The sequence below is a fragment of the Natator depressus genome, chromosome 10 (assembly GCF_965152275.1).
Source record: "Natator depressus isolate rNatDep1 chromosome 10, rNatDep2.hap1, whole genome shotgun sequence".
Taxonomy (NCBI): domain Eukaryota; kingdom Metazoa; phylum Chordata; order Testudines; family Cheloniidae; genus Natator; species Natator depressus.
The window spans coordinates 79,318,955-79,346,755 of record NC_134243.1 but is presented as its reverse complement, the minus strand read 5'-3'; the positions used below and the strand labels follow the sequence as shown (position 1 = coordinate 79,346,755).

Below are 27,801 nucleotides of genomic sequence, written 5' to 3'. Positions count from 1 at the left end.
TGGGTGTCAATATGATGCCACATGATAGAGTTTCTGATTTTTCAGTTTGCTTTTTTAAAAGCTTAGGAAATTACACACACATACAAAATTGCATTAAAAGAACATTATTCAGATAGTACAGTCAAGCCCTCAAAAGTTACGAAATGCCAGAATTAAGGTTGCCTGGACAACCTGTAAAGTGGGGATAATGATACTTATGTCCTTTGTAAAGCACTTTTGGCTCTACTGCCGAATAGTGTTATAAGAGCTAAGTGTTAATAATAATTATTATTATGTGTATGGCACTTCGTACAATGAGGCCCTGGCCTTGATTTGGGCACTACTGTAACACAAAATAACAACAAAATTAATCAATGTTATAAAAAAGGATAGGCCATTTTTGAAGATCTATTCATATTTCTAACTGGGAAATGGAGAGAGATTGAAATATGCAATTTATAATTTCTCCACTCTAATTCATACAATAGCATTGCCGATGTCAGACACCAAGAAGGCTGAATTGCATGCATGCTTCATTACAGTAAAGATTTTTTAGGGCAGTAACAGATGCACATTTTTGGTTGCGGCTGTTATGAAACATTACACTCTAAGGGAACGAGAGGCATGAATCTTTACGTCATTATATTCCAAGAGTAGAACAATGAGAAATGTGGCAAAGATTAACTTTACACCAGCCAGGATTATAAATGGGTTGATATTGAGCAAAAAAGGGACACACCTATGCTCCCCACTCCCTATACTTAAATCTTGCCAACAGTGAGTGGTTTTGTTTCCCTGCACGTGGGGACACAATAAAGTATATACTAAAAGAATGGGATTTAATTAAAAAGCAGCTCTCTTTTCAGACCATTGCAATTTTGTGCTGTATCTGTAAAGCAGCATTGATTTTACTGCTGGCCAGATTTACCCTCAGTTTAAATCCTAGCAGATTTTTCATGATAGGCAGTAGTGTGCACCATGTGTGTGTCAATAAATGTATGGAATAAGCTACAAAGGAAAGCAATTGAAGCAGAGAGTATGAGTTCAAGAGAAGCCTAGATTTGTTTCTGGAGGAGGAGGAAATTGAGGAGTAAGGCAAGGAAGCAGGTAGGTGGAATTAAATTTTTGTAAAGTAAAAGGCAGGTGTCAACTAACAGGGCAGATGTAACTCTGTATTTTGAACAGTAGGGTGATTTATGCTCCCATTTACATTGTGCAACGCCACTGCAATGAAGTTGTTATATCCGGACAATCTGAGCTGAACTGACCCAAAATTCTTAATCAGGAAAATTCTATCCAGCCCCGCACACCTCCTCTTTTTTACTAACCCTCTTGCTTTTCCATCACAGCCTCTCTTCACCACAAAGACATTTCTGCTTACAGAACTGAGTTATGCTCTTTGCTTCAAATGCTCTCCCCTGTAATTAATTCCATGTGACTTCAATCGGGCTGCCCAGAAGCAAGTGAAGGCAGAACGTGCAAGTGTATTTTAAGGCATTAGTTATTTTCCTTTAACTGACTTTTGGCCTGTTTAAAAAATAAACATACAATTAATTAATAGAAAGATAATCCATACCGAAGAAAGTGTCCATGTGCAATTTACTATTGCCATCATGCATTGTTTATATTATTATTCAGTGCTGTATGATTTCATGCTTCAAACAAGCTTTCAATGGAGTTTCTCCAGAGTTAAAAAGTGACTGTACTAATTCACTATGTCATCTAGTCACCCACGATCAGTATTATTTATATGGCAGTAGCATCCAAAATGTGCTGGACGTGCACATAAAAGGAGGCCCCCCTAAGAGCTTGGCTTGTTTTTTAAACTGGTCTTGGGAAGAGAGGCATTCTATAGAACAATTAGCCCCTCAACATACACAGGCTTAGCAGGATAAAGAAGGAACATATACAGAAAGGGTCAGAATTGTGCGTTTTAATTACATTTGGAGGGCTAAATAATGTCTCCCATGATGTAGGTGCATGAGAGGGAAAGAAGGCACAGTGACTTCCAGTGCTGGGGAATGCAAATAGAAGTAGATGGCTGGCTGATGCTTCTAGAGAGGATATTCCTGGGCAAGGGCACCATGTGTCCTGCAAACCTCTATGGTTGGACTCGGGGAAGGGAGGTCTATAAAAGCATTGGTTACACCTGTTCTACAGGCGAGTAAGTGACACTCCTTCCCATGCTCCCCCAAGTCCCGTGGAGTGCTTTCAATGGTATAATGTGCCTTATTCTTCACTACCTTGCACATTGTAAATGACTTCTCAAAACTCTTTGTGCACGTTTTACACCCTGGTTGCACAGGTCTAAATGACCAGGCAGCAAAGAATCAGGCCTAATAACTTTTGGTAGTTCACCTCCTCTGTCCACAACACAACTCAGGCTTAGAAGAGCTATAATTGAGCCCTAAACTGTTTAAAAGAGTTGATTAGAATTTAAGAGATGTTCCTCCAGGAGTAATATCTTCTAGTAAAGCATGTTACAAACATTATGATTCAGCAAGTATATTTTTATGGAGTCAGCAGACAGTGTGCTTGCTTGTGATGAGTGCTTTTAAAGTACTTTTCAAAGGCTAGCAGCGAGCACTTCATTTGTAGTGCAGGCTAAGATTTGCTCTGTATAATGTGCCTGGAGTGTGTCGCAAAAGTACTTTTTCATCTCAAGCACTTCTGAGTATAATTAACCATGAGAAAAACATGAGAAAAACAATTCTATTTGCCTTTTAAAAGTGTGTTTCTCTTGTGGATACAGCTGTCTCACTCTATATGGTATTTATTCTTTGCTTCATTTTAAATGGAATACTTGTTTTAATGCAGCAAGAATTTTCCCATCACTATTTCCTTTGTTGAAAAAACAGCCATATTTAGTGAGAGAGAGAGACACACACACACACACGTCTCTGTAGTGACTTGATAGTTAAGGCTGCATTGAAATCTGCACTTGAAGCACACCTAAAATCTGTCTGTTTCACAGTGTAATGATTAGGAGTCAAATTATCTACTGGTGTAAATCTACTGACTTTTACTGAGGAATGCAAGTAGAGACTTTGATTGTGAATTTTGCCTCCACACTTGACACAATGGGCCTGACTCTCCACTCTGTTGCACCAGTTTTACACTAGTGGAGTGAAGAATCAGGTCCAGTAATTTTTCAAAGGACAATTTAATTTTCCATGTAATTTTTTTTTGAAAAAAAAAAAAAAAAAGTTATTAACCGCACCCCATCCTGTAACTTCCTCATTACAAATTAACAGCAATCACTAACACCACAGATCACCCATTCACACACATTTGCCTAAACATTACAGAAAAACATACTTTGCAGCCACCATTTGCAATCTGACACCAGACCTCATATCCATATGTACACCTATTCTAAGGCACATAGGATGTAATTTATGAAACCACAGAAATTCTATATTAATAATCAAAACACATGAATATACATGGTTGGTGATCAAAGGGACCTGCTGGCTGTTCAGGAGGAGGGTGGAGGATATGTGGGCTGTGAATGATGGAATGAAGTTAATTCAAACTGTGAAAAACTCATGATAGGGTGCTGAGTGAACTAACTACCTATTTCCCCAGATTTTTTTTGTACGGTTTGCACAGTTAGGATGTACAGTCTTAATAACTTAGCCTCTAGGCTCACAAGTTTTTCTGTGTGGATATGTATGTGCTAAGCAATGGAGCTAGAGGGGTAGCATTGGAGAATAGAAGGTGAAGCTGCAGTGTTCCATCAGCCTCCATGATTTAAAAAAAAAAAAAAAGCCATTATGACAAACAAGCCAAATAATCTTAATATTTTTAAAAATTGTTTTCAAATGACCTCATTCTTCTCCTCTATTCACCATGAAGTGGCATGTGGAATCCAAACTCGCACTGAATTCAGTAGAGCCATTGTAATGTGATAAGTGCTCAAAAAAGTACGATTGTCTTTGTAAAAACATCAGAAATGAATGATTTTTTAAGGGGTTTGTCTGCTGAAATTCTGAGTTTTCAGGGTTTGAAAATTATCTCAAAAATTCAAGTTTGCCCTTCTTATTCCAACGTACACACTCTAGTATAGACTGTGGGTGATGATAAACAGGAGCTTTTATGTATACAGGGTGATATAAACTCTGTTTTACGTGGACAGCCCAACACAATCTTAAATATGGAACTGCCAGGGCTTCTTCATAATAATATAGCAGATCTATTCTGAATTTCCTTTGGGTCCTCTAAAGAGATAGCTCTGAACTCCCTTTACTTGAAAAATCAGCACTGTTCCTTTAAACTATTATCAAAGAAACGATAGCTGATGGCTTGCTACTAGCTTTCCCAAAATCTACCTCTGTCAAAATTCTGCCATAGCAGGTGTGAAAGAGAATAGATGCAGAACTTCAGTGAATACCACATCTGTTTTTTGAAAAAGAGAACAGAAGCAGCACAGAAGGAAGTAAGAGAGATAATTGCTGGCTTGAACTACAATACATTTTACTTGTGGGCAAAGGGCCAGCTTACACCAAGCAGAATATGCAGGCCCATCTTATTGGAATTCAGGGGTGGGCCTCCATTCATGTCCGGAGACAGCTGTAAACCAGCAGCCCATAGCATCGCAATCAGGCACTGAGTTTTCTCAAGGAATGCTGATATGTACAGAAGCAGCTTCGGTGGCTCCGACTGCACCCTGCCTAGCAAAATGACAGTCAATCTCTGATTCCAGATGACAAGAACTGGATAAAAACTTAAAACAAATGGTGACCTTTCAAAAGATTAATTTGTTTACCAACAAAATGTTCTCTGTTTGTCATCTGAGATGGGGGTGACCTTCACATTCCCATTTCTAGGTTGAAAGGATGCTGACTGTAGTCATCTGTTAAGTTAACTCCATCTCACCAATTATTCTCTTTTTTATTTTTAGAGGCAACAATTCATGTGCTTCTTAGTATGGTTTACAAATCCAACAAGCTCATTTGGAATTACTGTCGTGTAAAATCAATTTGTTTAAATCTAATTCTGCTACCGATGCCAAATTATGTTTTGACTGTAATTGTTGTCATATCCATGGGCTTAAAATACAACTGGGTTTTGAGGTCTTTTGTTCCTTTCTTTCTTCTGCTTGTCCTTCTAATAATTTGAAATTAACAGAATTACCACACTTAGCATTACTTTATAATTATGGAAATATATATGCTTTTAGTGAGAGAGTATAAGATTAGCATCAACACACACACACACACACACACACGGAAAAGAGTGAATAATGAAACAGTGATGGATACTGCTGCAATTGGAGGAAGTTAGTGAAAAACAATGAATATGATGTGACTTATAAAAAAGAGAAATCAAAGTATTAAATTATACCTCATGAATAAATTAAAAGGTTCTAAGTTTACATTACATTATATATTTATTTAGATGGAAACTGGGACAAAAGTGCCAGTATAATTCTATAGCAGCACAGCGATCCTAGGAAAACCCAAAGTATAGTTGTGAATCTCTTTTAGGTCACAGCAGTTAGTCAGTTATTTTTGCGGCAATTCAGATCAGCATTTTGTTTTGCTAGATTCTCCATGGGAAGTGTCTATTTTTAATGGTTATCGCCTCATCATTTTTCGTTTGTTGCCCAGAATGTACTCGGCAAATAATGTGATGCCCAAAATACCTCTTTTGTTTTAAATGGGACTCTATTCTTTACTTGGTTTTAGATATGTATGGAATGTTATGATAGAGGAAGAGTGCTAACGCTGATCAGACAAATAGAAATTGAGGAAACATAATGACAAAACTATGGCGAGGCAGTAGCTGCTCCACAGGTAAAGCTTGCACTCGGCCTTCATCATAAAAATCCAAGATCAGCTACTGACTTGGAAAGTTGCAATATTCACTCTTCTTTCAAAGAACAATGGTTCCAGGGTTTGAAGAAAATCTGTCAAACTCTTTTTAAGTTACAGGTCATGACAAAAAATGATATCCTGATTTGAAATTGATTTGTCGAATAACTTTTGTCTCCTTTTACCTCAAAACCAGTTTGTTAATAGCACTTCAAACCTTCCAGATGGTTAACTTTCCTTGCATACTCAGATGCTGGCTATCTTTGAAGAATATAGGTTACAATTAAGCAAAATTTTTTGCTGTGGATACTTTTGGTCCAAATTCAGCTCCCAATTATTTTAATAGGAGTTCTTTTGCCATCAACCTCAGTGGGAGCAAGTTCAGGAACTATGTGTGTACAGGCATGTCGCCCTCTATTGACTGGTTACATCTTAGAGAGAATAAGGGTTTTTCTAATCGAGGTCTTTCTGTAGCTGAAGTGGTAGAGAGACCTTTATTTTTAAAATTAGAGGATCATGGTTTCAGTCCCAGCTCCATAATTATGTATCTTAATTTAATTATGGAGCAGCAGTCGTAACTTGTTTCACTATAATTGACACTTACGGATAACATTGCAACCACAATCCCACTCTAGGGGTATGGGTATTCTGTGATAAGAAATCCATGGCACATAATCTCAGAGCCTGGGTCAGCTGACTTGGGCTCGCGGGGCTTGAACCAGCCCGATCCCAAACACCTACACTGCAATGTTATAGCTTTGCAAGCCCAAGTCAGCTGAACCTGGGCCAGCCATAGCCATGCCACAGGTCTTTTATTGCAGTGCAGACATACCCTCTGAGGCCTATTTTGAAAAAAATCCATGAAAATCCTCATGCTTTCAAATTGTTGGCATTCGGTTTCAATAGCAGCTGAAACATCTTCTAAAAAATTTATAAAAACAAAGTACGTCCTGAGATTTAAAAAAAAAAAAAAAAAACACTTTTAAAAGGCTACTGGTTAAGTAGTGCTATTGAAGAATTATAGAAGTTGAAGATGGAAAATATCTGTTTGGTTATTCCACCTCCCTGCCATATTTTTATATATAAAACCATATGCTACCTACAGTTTCTTAGCAATTGTTAGTATGTATCAAATAGCTTCCTTAATTTAGACTAAAATTTGTAATTTAAGTCAACATTAAGAAGTTTTCACTGATCAGTACATGTTTCAGTGAAAGTGGTAAAACACATGACTCTCTGCAGCAGAATAATATTCCTCTGTTTTTGAGTGGTTTTAAAATGCCATTAGCCATGATGTTTTTTTCTAATTAACTCTATATCACAGGGTTAGACAAATCACCTCTTAGTCTGGGCAACGGCGTTCAAAAATCATTTTTTATAAGTGTCAGCCCACAACTGTGCCATTCACAGATGCTGTTTATGTTGTTTAAAACCAAACACCCTAGAATGCTGCGTATGGCACAGGGCTTGCTGCATAATGCTTCTATTACATAAATTAAATTGTAAAAGAGTGTTTCGGATTAGATCACTGGGCATGTGCTTCCCTGTGAATTGAAATTATGAGAGTAACTGATCTTTGGAATAAGTCTGTGCATATTAAATATAAAAGCAACACTGGTGGAAAATACCTTGTTAATGCTTATTCATATATTTAAAAAGAAGGACAGTGGTGGAGGTGCAGAAATTTGTCAGTCAAACTTTAGTCTCACACAGTTGTGCCACTTCTTTTCAAAATGTCCATTTTCATCCAATAAGAGGGTAGGTTTTAGCATGGCAGTAGCGAGGTGCTTGTACCCAGCTGGTCAAAGTGGTTTTACTTTATTTTTTTTTTCTTCCTGTCTATAGAGATGGAGTAAACAGCCTCTGGGTCTAACACAACTTCCACTGAAGAATCTTTCTATTATCCTCAATGAGAGCTGAATCAAGCCCATTGAAAATGAAATCTCAGAGCCTCTGCAGCTCAGCATACACAGAACTATCTTGGATAAACAGAACACTTCAAAAACGGAATGAACGTTTTTGATAATGTATATTGCTCGAGTTACACAAATTAGATGGGAGGGATTAGTTACTTTGAAACCATGCTCTGAGAAAACAAAGACCTAGGTAGTCATCTTGAGCCCTATCCAAATTGTTTAACAGAGCTCAAAGTCTAATGTGTCTAATATGTAATACAAATTCTGTGTACAGTCAATACATCTGTTTTCACAAGCCTCTCCTCTTCAACAGAGGCAATGACATTGTAGCTGATGATACCTTTTCTCTCTCTCCCTCTTCCCCAATATATGTTTCCTCTGAAGAAAGCAAGCTTGTCAAATATAGCCCGACTGAGCATGGAATAGAGAATTTTGTTCTACAAGGATGATATAAACCTAATTGTTTTGTATTTGGTGTCCAAACATAACAACACAGTATGTAGAGGAGCTGAAAGATTATTTAGAATAATGGCCATATTACAAAAACTCAATCTCACATAAGGAGAAGTAAACAATATTGAAGAGAATTCTAGTCTTCCAAAACATTCCAAAGAATCCATTTTAAATATTTCAAAGACACTATCATCCTAGTATGGAGGTGATGTCATTTATACAACTAAGTGTATCTGAAGTGGCATTTTGCATCCCACAGGTAACGTATTCTTGACATGTATTCTTGTCATGTATGATCACATGTATTCTTGAAGAATACATGTATTATTGACATGTATGAAGTGTGATCTTGCTATCTTTTTTCTTTCTTAGTAACAAAGTTATGAAATACAGTAGGCATTTGATTTGTTGATGTTTGAAAGGTCATCAGCTAAACAGAAGTGTTTTGAATGGGTACTCTATGTACTATAATTTTACAGCTCTGAATTATAACTACAGTAGAACCTCAGAGTTATGAATTGACCAGTCAACCTCACACCTCATTTGGAATTGGAAGTACACAATCAGGCAGCAGCAGGGACCAAAACCAAAAAAAAAAAAAAGGGAGGGACGACGACAGGGAGAGAAGATTTGATAGCAATTTATGTGAAGAAAGCTATAATATTACTCTAAGAATTTTTCTAAAACATACAAGTCTATATAATTAGTTTGTTGTATTTCTGGGTTTCTCTCTTTATTGCAAACTTTAGACTTCATCAAGATATGGATGTTTAAGATTCTTTGATTCCCTAGTTTAAATAAGAGAGCCGCTCTTTGTTAGTTCCCTGACACTTATCTCTGGAATTACAGTATTTTATTGTTAGGGTTACTTTTGAAAAATGTCAGTGAAGAATATAACACCAAAATGTCAAGGGCTGTATGTGTATTTTTCATATTTTTTTTTGAAACTCATTGTTTATATTATGCTCTCAGAAGCTTGAAAATAGAGTTTATTCCTTCAAAGTTCCTTAACAACAAAGGAACTGATCCAAAATCCACTAAAACCAGAGTCTTTCCATTTCCTTCAATGCACTTTGGAGCAGGCCCAAAATCCCATCAGCCCCAAACTTGCAAAGGATTGTATGCATGTTTAACTTTACTCACAGACTTTAACTGGACTACTCACAGTGTGTAAAGATAAGCACATGCTTAAGTCTTCGCAGGATCAAGGCCTTTAAACACAGTGCCGCTGTAGTACTGTATTTGACAGCATTGTTGTTCTGTTAAAATGATCTTAGTAATACTTACGAAGTATCCAAACAAAAAAAAAAAAAGAGAGAGAGAGAGAGAGAAAGGCGAGATATACTTATGTAAAACGTTATAATATGAAAGCCTAAACTAAAAATAAAGGTCAAAAATGATAAAAAGGGCACTGAAACAAATTACTTACAGGAGCTGATTTTCTCTTATTAATAAGTGGCAAGCTGATTCCATAGTTCTGTTTTAAAAGAACTCTATTACTGGTGTCGCCTGGATCATACATGATTTTCACATTCATTGCAAGCTTGTGCTGAAACAAAGACATAAAAAATACTGTGCATATTCTCAAAATATATTTACTACATAAACTAAAATGTTTAAAAACAAGAGTGATTGAATAATGAAAAACATTGCTCATGAATAAATTCATCAATAAATGGGGAGAAAATTTCAAATAATTTGATTAATGTTATTCAACAATCCACTGAACTGGACAAATAATGAAAAAATGTTTTTGTGATTAGATTACTTGATAATTAATACAGAAGAAGTCAAAATAACTATTCACAGATATCATTCCACCAAACTCTGTTGGATCTACTTATTTAACATGTCCTGAAAGTTTTAGAGCTACACCTCATACATTAGTTAAATTTCAGGAAAACTATACATTAGGTTTGATCCATTTGAGTGATGTAGGTTGCATGTAGTTTCTATCACTGAATCTACAAATGAACATCTACTCTATTTTGCCAAAAGAAAACATTCCTAATTTTAAAAAATTAAAAATTCCAGTGAGGAGGATGGGACTAAAAATCCAGCCTAGGATTTACTTGTCACCATCCAAGTGAAAGATTTAGCCAATGAACTCTGTATGTACTATGGCTAAACAGGCAAGGTATGCTCTCACTCTGTTAAGTTGGACACTTTTCTCTCAGGGTCACCAAAGGTAAACTCCAAACTAGGTTTGCAAGCACCATAAGGGATTCTAGCTACATCTTTATACGATAAATCTATACTCGGATTTAGTAAAAGGTATGCAAGAGACACAGCAAACATCTAATTCTAAGATCAGTTACAGGCATAAGCAACACTTGAGTTTCTGTAGCTGAACAGAAAATATATTGAAATAAATTACCATATAGAAAGCAAAGACACTTAGAGGCAAGGATTAAAATACAGCTTGAAACTCAAAATTGGTTCAATTCTCCCCACCCTCTCCTCCCTCGCTAGGAGTCTTCCTATTAATTTCGGTGGGTGCAGGATCAGTCTTGAATGAATAGGTACTTGAGAGTAAGTAAATAAATTCAGTTCAGGACAGAAAATAAGCCAGGATTTTTGGCCACAAGGATCTATTTTCTCCTTGATGTGTGTGCTTATTCTCTTGATGGGTGTGTCAATTTTTGAAAAACAAAATAAATCTATATATAAGTTTTAAAATACCTTCAAAATGATCTCAAACTAATAGAAGATTGCAATTTGTTTTATTTATTGAAGAACTAAACATGTTTGAATTTATCTGACCTTTGTATCCTCTTCTTTTGAAAGTAATTACAAGCAAACATATCAAATGTGATTGTCAAACTTTGGTTTACAGAAACAAAAGTTATTATCTACACAAATTGCTCTTTTACCTAGATGGCTGCATAGAGGCAGAAAGTTCATTTTTCACCTCAACAATGATTTTGTGGTACAGTATTTATTTTATTACCACACCACACCACTATACAACAAGCAAACTGCTTGTGCTATTAAACAAGGGTTGGAACGAAATTTGCAATGGTTGTTTTTAATTGAAAAGGTCTTCAGAAAGAAGAGACAACTCACAATGTAAACTCCCCAGTCACAGGCTGACAGTAAACTGATAAATCTCCTAGTGGCAAATTCCACTCAGGATAATGAGAAATGAAATGCTTAAGAAAGAAAGCTGACAAAAGCTACTTTCTAAATGTAAATGTACTGTTGGGAACAATCTTACATTTGCAGGGAGATAGACTGGATGATCTAATAGGTCTATTTCTCTGTAACTTCTATCATCTGTATCTCCAGCTTCTATTATCACAGTGCACAACAAGAAGGGGATGTGATGGACAGGGCAACTGGCATGTTACATACGTACAACAAGCAAATAATCTAGTGGTAATCCCTGCAAATGTACTGTACAGGACTTATTCCAGTTTTAGTTAGAAAAATCATGGGTGATGTGTGCCACAGTCACTTTTAAACTGGCCAGAGAAATGGAAGATGCTCAAAGAGTGCCTTTGGGGTAATTGGGACACAACAGGAGCCAAGGGAAGGAGCCAATAGGGAAAAGATGGGGCATCCCACCTGGTGTCACTGGCTCTGGTCAGGATAACTGGGAAGATAAATGAAAAGGCACAACCCAGAGCAGTGTAGATGTGTCTACCTATGCCATCAGGCAGTGGATCAGCTGCTAAAGGACTCCATACTACTGGAGGTTCTGTGTATTTCTCCCTTCTACATACTGGTTCACTATCCACAGAACTGTATAGTTTGTATGTTACAATCAAGTCTCATTCTACTTCAGTACAAATGTCATTTCATACTGGGTGAAATTCAGCCCAACCAATCCTGTCCACCACATAAGGCTTATTTTTGAGGATTTAAGTGGTGCATGGCCCACTGTCCAGGGGTGAACTCTACCCTGTAAACTGACTATACCATATTAGTCTTTGAAACAAAAAGTATATTCGTCTACTTTAAACCAATTCTTATCCCTAACAATCAACAGCTTGCAGTATTATAGAGTCTATTTTCTTCATTTACCTTTGTAACTCCCATTCATACTAATGAGAGAACAGGGAACCCACACTATGTCTTTAGGACGCCACAAGTAAAACAGTTTTTGAAAAGAAAAACAAACGGATCAGTTCAGGTCTTTCCAACCCAGCAGATTCTCTAAATAAGTTTGAACTACCCAGCTATAGAGACACTAAGGTCTTCACTACCATTGCTGTGCAGGGAATTTAAGAGACAATCCCAATTAATCCTAGTGGAAGATGTATGTGTAAGTCTCTCAGGCTTCCCTGGAAGAACAAACCCAATTACAACAAGCAAGAAAGATAATCCTGATTTTCCACATTATCTGGGCTAGCACAATCTCATCCTGCTGTTGCTATGATTCAGAAATACTGTACCTGCATGTAAATAATAATTTCAAGAGTATACTAGCACATCTGTGGCCAGACTATCTGGCATATGGCAAGAATTCTAACAATCTGTATATGAAATATAGTCTATGTTAATTTGATTGTAATCTTGTTTTCTGCTAACTACTGCAAACACAACTTACGCTCCATATCTACCATCATGCAGCGGGCTACTGACCACAAACCACAGAGATAATGCTATATGAACTATTTTTTTCTCTCTGAATCTAAAATATATGTTTGAAACTTGATTTCTCTAACCAACAGGTTAAATAAACTAAGCCTGTAGATGCTTAAGTACCCTTGATAACTGATAACTGTTCACCTTACATTGTTTTTAATGTGGAAAAACAGTTTATAGTTGCAACTGGGGATTACCTAGTTTAAAAGACAGAAAGTGGGGAATTATAGGTGGTAATTTCCCAGCTGGATTTCACAACTATTTAATAATAAAAGCTTTTATGTTAGCATGCCATGCATGTAGAACAGCTGGCAAAACAGCACTGTTTGTCATTTACTTCATAATGGGAAATTAGGGCTATCTTGTGTGTCCGTGGATATGCATTTTTAAGCAGATGTCACAGATATCAGAAATGAAAGGACAATGGGGCTCCAAACCCCCTCAAGGGAAAGTCATGGTACGGTGTAGTGTGTGTCCTGCTCTAAATTAAGTTCACCCGTGCATGTAACAGTTGAAAGACCACGGATTATACTCCGATTATACACTAGTTGGCCTTTGATAATTTTTCATGACACATGTGTCTTTATACAGCAGAGTGCTTGAACATTTTCTAGGAAACTGTATTTTGTTTCCAAAAGATTCTAAAAACCATTTTCTGCATCAGCACTTTTTTTCCATTCCAGATTGCATGGTCTTGTGGGTGTTCTGTTCAACAGAACCCCAGAGAAGTGTAAAGTTTACATTCTTTTTAAAGTGTAAATGATGGGATTTTAGTGCACAGAGACATATTAAAGTAATGTTAAGGTTGCATCTCAAAACAGAAAGAAACCAGGAGAATTAAAGAGCAGTTGTAATCTGAACAATCCCTCTTCAAACAGGGGGTCATAGAGTTCCACATTCATTGTTTCTTTAAGATTTCTAGATCAAATTTCCTCAATTTACAGTGACAAGGGAAATTTTAGTCTTAATTTATAAATTGATTTTCTGCAGAGGGATCCAGCAGTATGAAATCTGGGCTGCTGATCCTTGGTTCATTCCTGCAAGTAGCCTTGTTCCCTACCTTGTTGTTAGGGTTCCAGCATCCAACAGAGTTCCTCCTACCAACAGCCCTCTCTCAGCCCATTTGATGCTTCCCTAATTTAAAAAACTAATTCAAAATAGCCTGAGAACTCTGAATTATACCAGAAAACTAGGGGATAGCCTAAAGGATACTATTCAGCCAATGGTCTCAATGCTGACTAGAGCTTATCAAAAAACTTTTTTAAAATTTGTGAAAATTTCAGAGATACTTCATTCTGATAGAAATTTTATTTTTCGAATTTGGCACTGAATTTTTTAAATTTCTTTTTTTTCCAAAATAATTTTTTTTAAATTACCACTGTCTGACTAAACTGACCAATCAAAATTGACAACTCAGAATAAAACAAAAAAATTTTAATCAAAATTTTTCAAAAAAACACAACTTCTGAAAAAAAATCAAAATTTCTGCTTGTAAAAAACAGCCAAATATCATATTTTCATTGGGAGAGCTGACTTTTCTGCAAAGGTAATCACCATGAATATGCATAGAAGAGTTCCCAGGGCTTGTGGCATCTCTTAAGTAAAAAAGAGGCACCATTTTAGGCCCCAATCCTCCAAACACTTATACATATGCTTAACATTAGTGCCATTGATTTCAACTTTCAGCAGTAAAGTTAAGCACATGCCTATAGGACCGAAGCCTTACAGCCAGGGGTGAAAGTAAGTCGAGTGACTTACTGGTACGCTGGGGCCAGTTCTGGCCCCGGAAGGGATGGGGCCTAGGGTGGAAGGGGTGGGGTTGAGGGGGTCAGAGCCAGCCCCAGCCCACCCTGTAATGTAAGTGCCCCACCACCACCACCACCACCACCTGGGTAGCAGCAGCAGCAATCCAAGGGTCTGGGGGCTATTTAAAGGGCTCGGGGCTCTCCTCTTCTACCGCCCTGGCCCTTTAAATAGCCGCCGGAGCCCTAGGGAAGCGGCAGGGCTCCAGCTGCCTCTGCCGCCCTGGTCCTTTAAATAGCCGCTGGAGCCCCACCGCTTTCCCAGGTAGAGGCAGGGGAGCCGCGGGCCCTTTAAATAGCCCCTGGAACCCTGGGGAAGTGGCGGGGCTCCAGTGGCTATTTAAAGGACCGGGGCTGCAGAGGCAGCTGGAGCCCCCGCTACCCCAGCGCTCTGGGAGCTATTTAAAGGGCCTGCAACTCCCCTGCTTCTACCGCCCGGTCCTTTAAATAGCTGCCGGAGCCCTGGGGAAGCGGCGGGGCTCCAGCGGCTATTTAAAGGACCGGGGCGGCATAGGCAGCTGGAGCCCCAGCCCTTTAAATAGCCCCAGAAGCCCACCCCTACCCTAGGGCTCTAGGGGCTATTTAAAGGGCCCAGGGCTCCCCTGCTTCTACTGCCCCAGCCCTTTAAATAGCCCTTGGAGCCCTTCAGCCGCTACCCCAGGGCTCCAGCAGCGGGGCTCTGGAGGCAATTTAAAGAGCCTGGGGCTCCAGCCACCACTGGGAGCCCCAGGCCCTTTAAACTGCCCCCTGGGGAAGCCAGGCTGCCCCCGTATGGTGCACCGGCTCTTGCCGGTACGCCGTACCAGGGCGTACAGGCTTACTTGCACCTCTGCTTACAGCAGAACAAGCAGCTAACTTGTTCCAGGATTCCCTAACAATCTCTTTGATAGGTTTCAAAGTAGCAGCCGTGTTAGTCTGTATTTGCAAAAAGAAAAGGAGTACTTGTGGCACCTTAGAGACTAACCAATTTATTTGAGCATAAGCTTTCGTGAATGCATCCGATGAAGAGAGCTGTAGCTCACGAAAGCTTATGCTCAAATAAATTGGTTAGTCTCTAAGGTGCCACAATCTCTTTGATGTCATTGTGAAAAGGAAAAAAGGCGGCAGGCTTTTTCTTGGCCTTGAACAGCCTCTTTTTAAAGGATTCCCTGAGAGTTTTGAAGTCCTCTATGGCCAAGATCTTACCTTGCTCTGAAGACAGGAAAAGGGCCTCCCATCTCTGAGGAGCGCTCATTCTTCTGAGAATTTTCTAAAACCCTGAGCCACCAAATGGCCATGCTGGCCTAAAGTGACTCTGTGTGGCGTTTGGAACAGGAGGACTAAGAGAATGTAAATTACAGGAGTATTTGCTAGGCAATTTCATATATTTAACACACTCAGACCCAGGGCATTCTTGGTAAGCTTTTTGACCCTTACAGTAAGTCTACAATATTTACTTTGGGTCTATTTGTCAAAGTAATAATAAGTTATTTCAGACCTGCGAACCTGGAGAAATACGTGCTGCTGATCTGCCACACGGCTGGGTAATCAGAGGTTTAACAGGCACCCGTGGAAAAATAAACTGCTTCTGAGCAGCACCAATAGGAAGCCTCCTGGTTTAGAAAGAAACAGAAATAATAAAAGTTACAAGACTTGCTCTTGTTTTACCTATACATCTCGTACTGCCTCCATCTGGTTGGCTACTGTAGTTTTACTAAAATTCATGTATAACAAAACAGAAAAAATAGCAGTTATATGAGTCAGCAGAAAAGCTTGAGATACCTATTTGGAACTGCATTTTGTTTTTATATTGTTCTTCAACATTTTATGTAATACAGAAGAGCAATCCATGAATCAATACAATTTTAACAATGCAAGGTATTTCTCCAGACATGTGATTCTGGAATTAGAAGAGAGCACTTATCTATTAACCTCAGCCAGGTTAAGTGTTACAACTGATGGATTAAATACTCAGCTGCTTCCATTCCTTTTAGAGGAGTCTGACATTATAAAGTTTTTTTCCTGTTTCCCTCCATTGGTAGGAATATATAAATTCCACTATTTGGGTGCCCCATTTGAATGTGAAAGTTAACTATTTACAGCAGGGATCGGCAACCTTTGGCCTGCGGCCCGCCAGGGTAAGCCCCCTGGCAGGCCAGGCCGGTTTGTTTACCTGCCGCGTCCGCAGGTTCAGCCGATCGCAGCTCCCACTGGCTGCGGTTCGCTGCTCCAGGCCAATGGGGGCTGCAGGAAGCGGCACAGGCCGAGGGATGTGCTGGCCACCGCTTCCTGCGGCCCCCATTGGCCTGCAGCGGCCGTCAGTGGGAGCTGCGATCGGCCGAACCTGCAGACGCGGGAGGTAAGCAAACCGGCCCGGCCCACCAAGGGCTTACCCTGGCGGGCCGTGGGCCAAAGGTTACCAATCCCTGTTTCACAGTATTTACTTGTATTAGTTTCCACAATAAAATCATTTCCATTTTTCCTTACCATTTGGGGTGCTGTTCTGAGTATCTTTCTTTTTCATCAGTATAGGGAATAGTCAACACACTTCTATTTATGGCATTTAAATAATTCTCAGCATGTTTCTGTTAGAGAAAAAAAAATCAAGTTTAGATTATTACAAAGGAGTTAGGGACACTCAGCGTATTCACTTGGATCAATTAACTTAACATTCTGGCTCTTGTAATTACTTGAAAAGGAATGACAGACTGGACACTTATGAGTAATTATAGCACAGCTTGGATAACTTCATAAGCCACAAGGCCTGTTGACTTTGACCATCCAAAAAGTGCAATCATGGCTTTGAGATACAATGCTTGGTGCATCTTGTTGCTTGCTATTCAGAAATGAAATACAGACAGAGGCAACTATTTAGACCCATGTATTTACAATGAATTACTGACACATACTTCACTATTGGCAAGTTCTTCCTGTTCTGTTTGAACTGTGGATCTACTTACTCTCAGCCCAATTTCAGTTCTTTCAATGGCTGTTTCAAGAACGTGAACATCCACACCCTCTCCATGTTGTTCAAGGTTGATGCTTGTCAGTTTGTTCTTAAGCTGGTGAAGGTCTTCTTGAACCTACAAAATTATGTTGTTATACCACTAATGCACACATATCACCATAACATATGGCGTACTTCACATGGTTTCAATTCAAAGCAAAAACATTTCCTAAATAGAGGACACAAATACCCTCGTGAGCCCCTGCAGCCCTGCAATTTTACAGGAGACACAGAGAAATCTTGCCAAGGACTTCTGAAGCTGACAGCTAGTGCAAAAACCTGGACAACATCTTACAATGCCACCTGAGAGAGCGAGCTTCAGAAGTGAGGGCCTGCTACCAAGTGGGGCCCTGACCCCATTCCATTCAAGCATCACTCTTGGCACAGTTCTGGAGGCATGCACGTGCTGCAAAAGTTTTGAAAGGCAGAGGCATTCACTGAAGTAGCTTACATCAAGATCACATAGGTCTTTGTCACTGATTATGATTATTTGTACTGTGGTAACACTAAAAGGTCCCAACTAGATTCAAGGCCCCATTATGCTAAGAACTTTACTAATGTTTAGGAAGAGACAGTCTTTGCCCAAACTTATAAATCTAAATAGACAAGACAGACAAACAATAATTACACAGATAACATAAAAGCAAAATGTCAATGATACATACATTGTTATATATACACATATGATTTATATATATTCCTACACATTATAACACACATTTATATAATTAAGTTTCCCCAGACCATCCACCTTCCCTCCTCTGTGTGCAAGTACCACAGCCAACTTGCTGTGACATTCGTGACTCAAGGTGCTTTCCTTTCACCCTGCCACCTCCCAGAAGTAGAATTTTAGTCTCGAAGGAGAAAAAGAAAAAATATCCCCTTATATTTTATGTGTCTGAAGGACAACCATTTTCCTCACTCCCCACTGGGCCATAGACCCCCATCCCATTATTCACAGCAAGGCCCACATCCCCTCCTCTGAAACCTGGCTAACCAGCCCCTTGAATTTCACCTAGAAGCTGAATGCTAGCTAGTGCAGCCACCAAAGATAAGTGCATTTTATTTTCTATTCACAAAGGGAAAAATAACACTTGAGGAACTGTACTGGATCAAAGTAATCAGAAATGGAAAAGACTTATTAAATCAACTCACTCCCTCTACATGGGAAGGATACCATCCCCCTACTGAGTTAGGACTTTGAGTTCTAAGTTAGCACCAGTTCAGATAATGTTCCTAAACCTGAGGCCACAGGCAACCCCATCCAATCAGAGACAGTTTGAAATTCTAGGTGATATTTTCTACTCGTATTCCTGTGCCACAGAGTTTAGAGTACAAGTGGCTTTGTGAAGTAATTAAAATTTGAATCCCCGGCAATACCAGAATCCGCCCCCCCCCCCAACTCCTTTGTCCAGACTATATCACAGGTCCTTACCTCCAGTTTACCAGCAAATCATCATCCACTGTGCCAGTATTTCTTTCCATAAACAGACCATTTGTGAATACGTTCCCTACTGTCTCCCCTTCCCATGCCCAGCCATTACAGGAGATGAGCTTGGGAAGATGACATGGATAAGGTTGTAAACTAGCTCTTGTACCTCTCAGTCTAGAGTCCAATCAGTCTTGCAGTGGGGCCCAGGTTTGACTGAATATGCCTCACCAACAACATTGCCAGTGCTACCATCAACTCAGTGGGTCATTGGGGTGATCTCCTTAATCTCTCTGCACTTCCTTTCACCCATCTGAATAGCCTACCTGCACTGCAATCAGTAGAAGTTTTAAATTTACTTCAGTTTGAGCAGATCATATCCTCAGTCTGTAAAGTCTTTGAGATCCATGAAGGATATGCATTAAACTATATTACAACCTAAATTTTAGAGCAACTGTTACCACCTACAGCTTGTAGAAAGTTTTATTTACTATGACTGATTTCTTTCCAATAGAAACAACAGCCTGCTACTTTCTAATTTATGCTTCGTTTGAGGGCTTCAGCCCTGGGTGGCAGGGCTCAGGTTACAGGCCCCCCTCCTGGGGCTGAAGCCCTTCGGCTTTAGCTCCCCCAATCCCCAGGATGGCAGGCCTCGGGCAGGCTCAGTCCCCCCTCCTGGTGATGCGTAGTAATTTTTGTGATCAGGATGGGGTCACGGTGCGATGAAGTTTGAGGCCCCCGGCCCTAACCTCACCATCCACCTGCCATTCAGTGGTGCCACCCTCCCACCACCAGGGGCTCGGGGCTTCCTCGAGCTGTGGGGCCCACCCACACAGCTACCGAGCTCAGGCTCGGCACCACCCCTAGCTCCTCACCCAGGGGTACCCCCTGCCCAGCCGCCACGGGGGCCTGGCTGCCTGCCCCAGTGTCAACCGCCCTCGACCCTCCATTCAGCGCTGCCCCCCAGCCATGACCCATCCGGCCTCCCAGTCCCCGGCCCGGGGGGGGGGGGGGGGGGAGACTGGCTGGCCCCTCAGAGGCTCATGGGAGTTTGGCCTGGGGCAAAGGCTCCTGGGAAGGGGGGCAGCTGAACCCCCCGCCCCCCGAGACCTCTGTGCGGGGCGGGGGGAATCGGTCAGTTGTGACCTACCTGGACCAAAATGGCTCCTATTTCCTCTCCCGTCCCGACTACATCGGCCATGGCAGCTTCCGATTAATCGGCGCCCAGGGCTCCGGCTCCCGCGTCCCGCTCCGGGGGCATGAGGGTGCACGTGACCGTGCCCTAGCAACGGGACGCGCTGGCCGGACCGTACCATCCCCTGTCGGGGGAGGAACATTCCATGTGACTGGCGCGGGCGGGAACTTTCTGCCTTCTGGACACCCCTCCCCCGCCCCACGCGGGCTGCCCCTACCAGCGACTCCCCGCCCCTCCGGCCTGGGCCACCCCCTCCACGGCGAAGGTCATTCACTGCTCTAAGCTGCCGCTTCCCCAGCCCGGATGGTACCATTCACCAGGCCGGAAGAGGCGGGCCTTTGGGGCGGAAGCGGAAGCACCGGGCGGCCGGGGTGGGGGGAGCGATGGCGGTGGAGGGACCCTGTGCGCTGATAACCAGCTGCGCTGCCGGCTTTGCCGGGGAGGGGCTGGTTAAAAGTGAGTAACCCTCGGGGCGGGGGGATCAGAGCTCTGCCCCTCCCCCGGCTGACCCAACGGTCCCCCCACCCCCCCTCGTGCTGGGTCGGGTCGGCCCCCGTGGCGCGCGGGGGGGTTCTCGCGCTCCCGCGCCTCTGCCGCCGTCAGGGCCCTTCTGCCTGTCACCCGGAGCGGTCCGCTCGCTGGGCGGGCGTGGGCCGAGCCGCGGCTGCGGACAGCGCCCCCTCGCCTCGCCTCGCCTCGCCTCGCCGGATCCGCACCCCGGCGGTGCCTGGCTCGGAGCGTCTGACTCCCTGGCCGTTGCTTTCCGCTCCCGCCCCCCCCCCCACCACCCCCGGGGCGCGAACCGAGCGCTGCTCCGGCCGGGCGCGGGCCGGGCTCCAGCCGCCTCAGCGGAGCTGCCGGCGGTCCGGCGACAGCCGCTGTCGGGGGCGGCGCTGGCGCGAGGAAGCACCCGCCGGGCCGGACCTCGGACGGGCCCGGCTGAAGTTGCGGGGCGGGCAGGTGGAAGTGCCGGGGTGAAAATGGAGCAGACTTGGTGGGGTGTCATTGCAGTAAAGGTGGAACCCTGTCGTAGTGCGGGGCGTGATCTTTTCCGCTGTACAGGGACACGTTAAGCGTCTCCAAGTGCCTTTCAGTCAAGCATTGTAACCTCTGCCTGATGGCATCGGTCACAGCAGGCCCGGAAATGTTTGACCTTGGTGGCTTAAGCATGTTATTGACCCTAGATGCTGTGGCACTGAGCAAACTCTCATGGGGATTTTATAGCTGGGAAAGGGGTAGGATTTTACCCTGTACCCTTCAGGTGAGTGCCCTCCAGGCCAAGGAGCAGCTGCCTCATCACTCTGGGACCTGCCTGAAATGATCACAATCTGTTTCACGCAGATCCCGTATGAGGGGAAGTAGCTTTCTGTGAAAGCCTGTGCCAAATCAAATAGTTTAAGCATTGACGTTTGACATTCTCCTGGGGATTAAGACAAACTTCTGTAAAAGAAACGACCAATAGCCAGGAATAGCTAAAATATGCAGAGAACAGTTGAGTAAACCCCAAACGCTGAAATCAGACAGTGTGACCTTCCATGAAGTACCTTAGAAAAATAAACTTGTGTTTGTTTAGTTGACGAACTCAGGTAGTTCTAAGATCAAATTCCTCAGGAGGGGAGAAGAAAGGGGCACAGTTCTCCAGCATTCTGCTATTTCCAGAGTCTGCAGTTTATCTGAGGTCATGCTTTTTAGGCAGGGCGTGCTCCTTAACAAGTGACTTCTTTTTGTTTATAACTCCAACTTAGATTTGTTTTAGCCACACCAAAAACTAGAGGGATGGAAAAATCTCTTCTTCCCACTGCTTTTCTCCCCGCACTCAAATATTCCATGACATTTTTAAAATTTCCATGCATTTGGCCCAGATTGAATCTGTAGCATGCAGTAGTGCTTTTGACTTCTTGGAGGATGAGGAATAGCATTCATATGGTCTGAAAAAGTGATTTGGATCACATGCCTGGCAGTCAGGAAAAATTGCAGAGAATGTTCAGTGCAAGGAGCTAATTTGCCTTTTTGCATGATATGACTCCAGGGATTGATAATCTGCTCAGAAAGAAGCTTTTGTTTAATAGTTCATTGTCATAGTTTCACATTCATCTATAAATGTGAAATAATTGGCACAGCTGTGGGTCCTAAAGAATAGTCAGAACTGTCAGATAAATTACATGCATACTAAAACACCTAATGGGTACCAAAACAAGTAACTGATTAAATAATTCACTTTCAAAATGTTTACAACTTCAGGTGGGACTTGAATGGCAGTACAGATGTTTAAGTAAAGGCAATCACATCAAAGCAACTGGTCAACTTTAAGGTTGTAACTTAAACCATGGAAGTTCTGATTCAGTCTGCATGTTAGTTCAGTACCAGGAGAAAATTTTGGGAAATCTTACCCCTGGATAGTTGTTTGTAGCTGCTTGTTTGTGGGAAAGTTGTAGGAAACTGTAGGGAATTCTGTGGGTTTTTTTGTACAGCCTCACAATTTTGTGCTCTAAGTGTCTTAGAGAGAAACCTAAAGGAGTTAAAATAAGACAGGGTGGTGATATCTTGATTACCTGATGATGGAAAATAGGATTGGAAGAACTTGTTGTTTGAGAGTTATGGAAGTCAGAACTTATAAGTGACTCAAATAAACCAGATTTGACTTTTTAAAAACAGTAACCTCTTTGAAACATTTAGACTTCCATTACTTTTGAATGCCAAAGCAGATTCTTAGTCTTATTTTCAATCATCAAATTAAGTTGCTTATAGCACTTAAGGCGGCAATTCACAGAAAGAGAGAGAGATTGAATGGAGATAGTAAAATAGTGACATTTAAAAAAGCAACAACTTAAATTGCTGTTCTGTATATGAAAGTAAATCACATGACCCAACTGGAATAGTGGAACAAACAACCCAGGAGCTATCTGAGGTTGGCATTTGGATGAGGGCTAGATGGCTGCCAATCAATCAAGACAAGACTGAGAGGAAGAAATGGTGGGTGGGAGGAAGACAGACACTAGTAGAGTTCACAGAATTTGGGCACGCTGCATCATTTTAACCAAAGGTGTGAATTTTAAATTGATTTAGTTAAATCAGTGCACCCTGCTTATACAGACAAAACCTTATGGTGACAGTCTTACTAAGGGAGTGGCACTGCCATTTGTAACACACACACATACACATATATAACTGGGATGTGCTAGTAGAGCCTGTGTTGCTCCTTGAGACCCAGATAGCATCTTTTTTTGTCAAATCTCAGCCTTTCCTTTCAGATGCAGGGACCTTATCACCATTATCCATCACTTTTTGTTACTTTGACATTGGATTACTGTGATGGGCTAAAAGGAGTACTTGTGGCACCTTAGAGACTAACAAATTTATTTGAGCATATGAAGTGAGCTGTAGCTCACGAAAGCTTATGCTCAAATAAATTTGTTAGTCTCTAACGTGCCACAAGTACTCCTTTTCTTTTTTCGAATACAGACTAACACGGCTGCTACTCTGAAACCTGTGATGGGCTATGCATCAAGACCACTTGGAAGCTGAAACTAAAGAAGGATGTGGTGCCCTCTTATTAAGCAAAGAGTCCTACCATGAACACACTCTGCAGTGCTCTAGGATCTGTGCTGGCTTCCAGTAGGTTTCTGGGTCAAAAATCAAGGTATTGGGTATTAACCAATAAAGTCCTAAATGATTTGAACTGCAGCTACTTTGGAACTCACTTCCCCTGTGGTCTTCTAGAACCTAGGTTTGTTCTAAACTTTCAGTCCTGTTGCAAAGCTCTTCTCCCCACTCCCTCAACCTTTTTTTTGGGGGGGGGGTGGCTTGAAGGATGTGTTGTGAGCACTATGGGTTTTTTAGTGTATTTGCTGGAGGATATATTTTTGTTTCAAGATGCAGTGAGCAGCCCTTCATAGTTTACTACATTATGACTGTTGTATTGTGTGTTACATTATGTCATAGCACAGGATGGGCACCTGCACCTTAGATGTATTTAGTTATCTGAAACAGTCTTGCAAAATCATGACATTACCACTCCAAACACTGTCTACTCACTCAGATCAAACTTTAAACACTCTGGTGGACCAGGTAGGTAGCTGTACAGCTAATCCCTGGTGCTTGGTGGTTCTCTCTTTCTTTCAGAAAAGGGATTCTTAAATGTATTCCTGAAAAGTTCTTACCCCCTGAAAGTTACACAGGAAGTATTTCTTATAGTTGCTTTCCACCAGGTGGCTCTCAAGACACAGAATATGAGAACTGCTAGTAGCATACCTACCAGACCAGAGGAGACTTGATAGTTCAGTTCTTTAACGTGTTTTAAATTAAGATTTAGTCAGTGTTAAAATTGGAAAGCACTCAGAAAAAGAAAACTAAGAATGCTTTACTGTAATCTTTGGGAGAAAAGTTGCAACAGGGGATTTGCGATGGTTTTTAACAGAAAACGTTACTAGTCCAGTGGTAGTAAATACTAGACATAGCAAGGGTGCTTCAGTTTTAGGTATTTGTTTTCTCATAGCCGTAATAGAGCAGTAAATTCTGGGGGCGGGGGATGGGGGAGGAAGATGGACAGACCTTCAGCTCTGTAGCTTATTTCCTGTGACTTCTCTCTTAAATATTCATATTCAGCTCATTTTAGAGGTCATACTTCAAGCTTCTAAAGTGCTTTGGACAGTCCATTCCATACATTAGTTGCCTTCCATGTATGGAACGTCTGCTGAGCTTTTGATGTTTTACAAATGGCATGAATATGATATGCCACCTACATTCTTCAGTTTGGTGGTGTCTGCCTTCCCTTTCCTTCTCAGAACCTTACTGTGTTTCATTTATCCTCCGGTAACAAGACCAAAGGAACACCCAATGAAATTTGAAAGGCAACAAATTTAACTTATCAAGGAATATTGCTGCCCCATCAGAGTCCAAGATCTTAGCAGTATTAAAAAAAAACAAAAAAAAAACCACCTAGTGTTCTCATTGCTCAAACAAATATCTAAACAGAATTTTTAAAAAAACCTGAGGAATATAAATAATTCATGCTTTAAGGCATAAACCAACCAACTGCCTGGGGTTCGAAAGACACTTCTCCTTTGAATAGATTCCATAAGTATTAGGGAGCTTCTTGTGTCTTGCTCTGGACCAAGCTGATACACCATTTTGGAAATGTAAGATTTTCAACTTTAAATAACTTTAGTCATTGGTGGGTTGCAAGAGACTGGTCTTGAACCAGTCAAAAATGCCATGTTGTTTACAGTGCTTTTAGCATCTCTACTTGGGCCAGTCCAGTATCTCCTGTTGTGATTCTCAGAGCAAAGGAGCTTAAACATTAACATTTCTGCTGTAGATAAAGCCTTCTTTAAAAAGATGTTATATTTGTGCATGTGACACTCTGTGAGTAGAGTCTCTTTGGGGCAGGAACTGTCCTATGTGTTCAGTGTTCTCCACTGGGCCCTGAACCATTTGGACCTGTGGATTTGCTATTGTAATCTGAATAACCCATCTCTGTTCCATGAAGAGGATAGCCAGAGAAGTCAGTCCAATAGGCCTGCCTGCATTTGTGGTCACTGAGCGAGTCAGTTGGTTTTCTAGACTCTTTGGATGTTAAACCACTGACCCTCTTAAGTATCAATAGAATATCAGGGTTGGAAGGGACCAGGGGTCAGTCATCTAGTTCAACCCCCCGCTCAATCCCCAATTTTTGCCCCAGATCCCTAAATGGCCCCCTCAAGGATTGAACTCACAACCCTTGGTTTAACAGGCCAATGCTCAAACCACTGAGCTATCCCTCTTGACGGTTGGGAAGATCAAACATGAAAATGAGTAATTCTCTAAAGTCGTACATTTACTGAGACACGTGCTCTTGCCATGATATCAGTTTTCTGGAAATGTTTGTTTTGGCCAAGTGCAAGCAGAATTTGAAATGTTTTTTATCCTAAAAAAATATTTTCTAGAACTGGGTGTGGAAAGCTTTCATTATAGTTGAGAACCTGTTTTTGCATTAAAATACAAAGAGTCTTCTATTTGGGGGAGAAAATTAATGGAAATTAAGTACAGTATGTACAATATATGAAACTAATTCCAAGGTGGAGTAACATTCTGGACAATTCTTAATTTGTCTAGACAGTTTATTTCAGTACCCTCGTACGGCCTCTGTTTTTACAGCAGAAACAGAAGGCAAAACACTTAAATATCTTAGTATAGGTAGTGATTTTTAGTGAGAAATGTAACTAGTGGCAAACCTATTGAAGCTGTCAAAAATAAAGTATCCAAGCTGCACTTAATTTTGTCAGCAAGAGTAATATATAGAAATGGGACATCACGGGTGTGCTGTAGAAATGTAGTAACTATCCCAAACCTCTAATTACTTTTATGGGAAGTTATAAGTATGCAATCTAGCTCAAGGCAAGTTATAAAACTTTAAGGTCTTGTCAGAATTTGAGTTGAGCTTTGTGTACAAGAGTTTTAATTCCACATGGTTCTTGGAGAGAAATTCCACATTATGACTGGCAAAGTCATTCTGTTTGGATGAGAAATGTCTATAATCAGAAGCAGAATAGGGTGAATGAAAGTCGCATAAAATAGCAGAACCTTAGCAGTGAAAGGAAAGCATTTGCGGGGGGGGGGGGTTGTTTTTACATTCTTGAATTCTCTTAGAGGCTTAAACTTTGTCTAGCAATTTTGCCTCTACTGTTTTGTAAACAATTTAAATTTTTTATTGATGGAGCTGATGTGAAAGATCTTTCACAGTGACGTTTGGGGAGCTATTTTTAAAAACACACTTCCTTTTTGCATGCATTCATAATTCTTACTGAGTTGGCTAACTTAAGAAGAAAAAAAGTGTTTTCCAACAAAGACGTTCTTTCCTCATTCTGTTTTCTTCCCGCTGGTCATTCAGTGAAGTTATAATGTTGATTTTGTGACTTTACAATTATTTCAGTGGCAACAGACTGTCAAACAGAGTTATAGCTTTGTTAAAAGATCAAATGGAGGGAGAAGCAGGGCAGAGATAAGAGCTCTGAGACACAAATATCTTCAGTAGCAAAAGGGAAACATGAAAATACGGGGAATTTTTTACTAAATGATTGAAAATTTTTGTATGATTTCAAGGTGGTGGTGGTGGTGGTGAACAGCTTTAACATAACTTAAATAACTTCCACTAGCATTGGCAAGCAATTCTAAAAATTCAATTCTGAGAACTTTCATAAAACAAATTACTAAGGTGCCAAAACATGCTTTAAAGTGGGAATTAAAAACAAAAAAAACCCACCACAGTATAGCTACTTCTAGGCCAGATTAATGAATTTTATTTTACCTGCATTTGAAACAGTGTGCTACATATACTGGCCCTGTAGAAAAAGAACTGGTATTCATGTATTTAGAAATGCTTCATTGTTTGTTACTTGCCAAAAAAGTCCCTGGATTTTTCAAACAATATCTTAACTACCTTGACTTTGCAACAGAATATGAAATTGCAGTATTAGCAATTTGCAAGTAAACTGCTTGTGCAGTAGGAATTGTCATTATTATATACCAGACTTGTTAATATCCTGAGTTTCAAACTAAAGTAAATGATAGTGGTTTGCCGTTGTACTTAAATCTGGCTGCAGTATATCAATATTACAACCTCCCCTCCCCCTACTTTACTCTAGAAACAAGTGTTAG

The 27,801-nt window shown here is 40.9% G+C and overlaps 2 protein-coding genes across 4 annotated transcripts in view; one reads left to right on the top strand and one right to left on the bottom strand.

Annotated features, from left to right (window-relative positions):
- The window catches only part of IQCH (IQ motif containing H), a 107,068-nt gene extending 86,739 nt beyond the window's left edge, over positions 1–20,329 (bottom strand). Inside the window, exons 1-5 of the mRNA XM_074966608.1 lie at positions 20,122–20,329; positions 17,496–17,618; positions 17,023–17,120; positions 16,034–16,148; positions 9,594–9,713 (exon numbers count right to left, since the gene is read on the bottom strand). Coding sequence (XP_074822709.1) covers positions 9,594–9,713; positions 16,034–16,148; positions 17,023–17,120; positions 17,496–17,618; positions 20,122–20,172 — 507 coding nt within the window. The 5' untranslated portion in view covers positions 20,173–20,329. The remainder of the gene's footprint in view (positions 1–9,593; positions 9,714–16,033; positions 16,149–17,022; positions 17,121–17,495; positions 17,619–20,121) is intronic.
- Positions 20,330–20,536: 207 nt separating this feature from the next.
- AAGAB (alpha and gamma adaptin binding protein) overlaps positions 20,537–27,801 on the top strand; it is a 28,582-nt gene continuing 21,317 nt past the window's right edge. For all 3 annotated transcript variants that reach the window (XM_074966606.1, XM_074966607.1, XM_074966604.1), the window contains exon 1: positions 20,537–20,622. In XM_074966606.1, the coding sequence (XP_074822707.1) occupies positions 20,550–20,622 (73 nt within the window). In that variant the 5' untranslated portion in view covers positions 20,537–20,549. The remainder of the gene's footprint in view (positions 20,623–27,801) is intronic.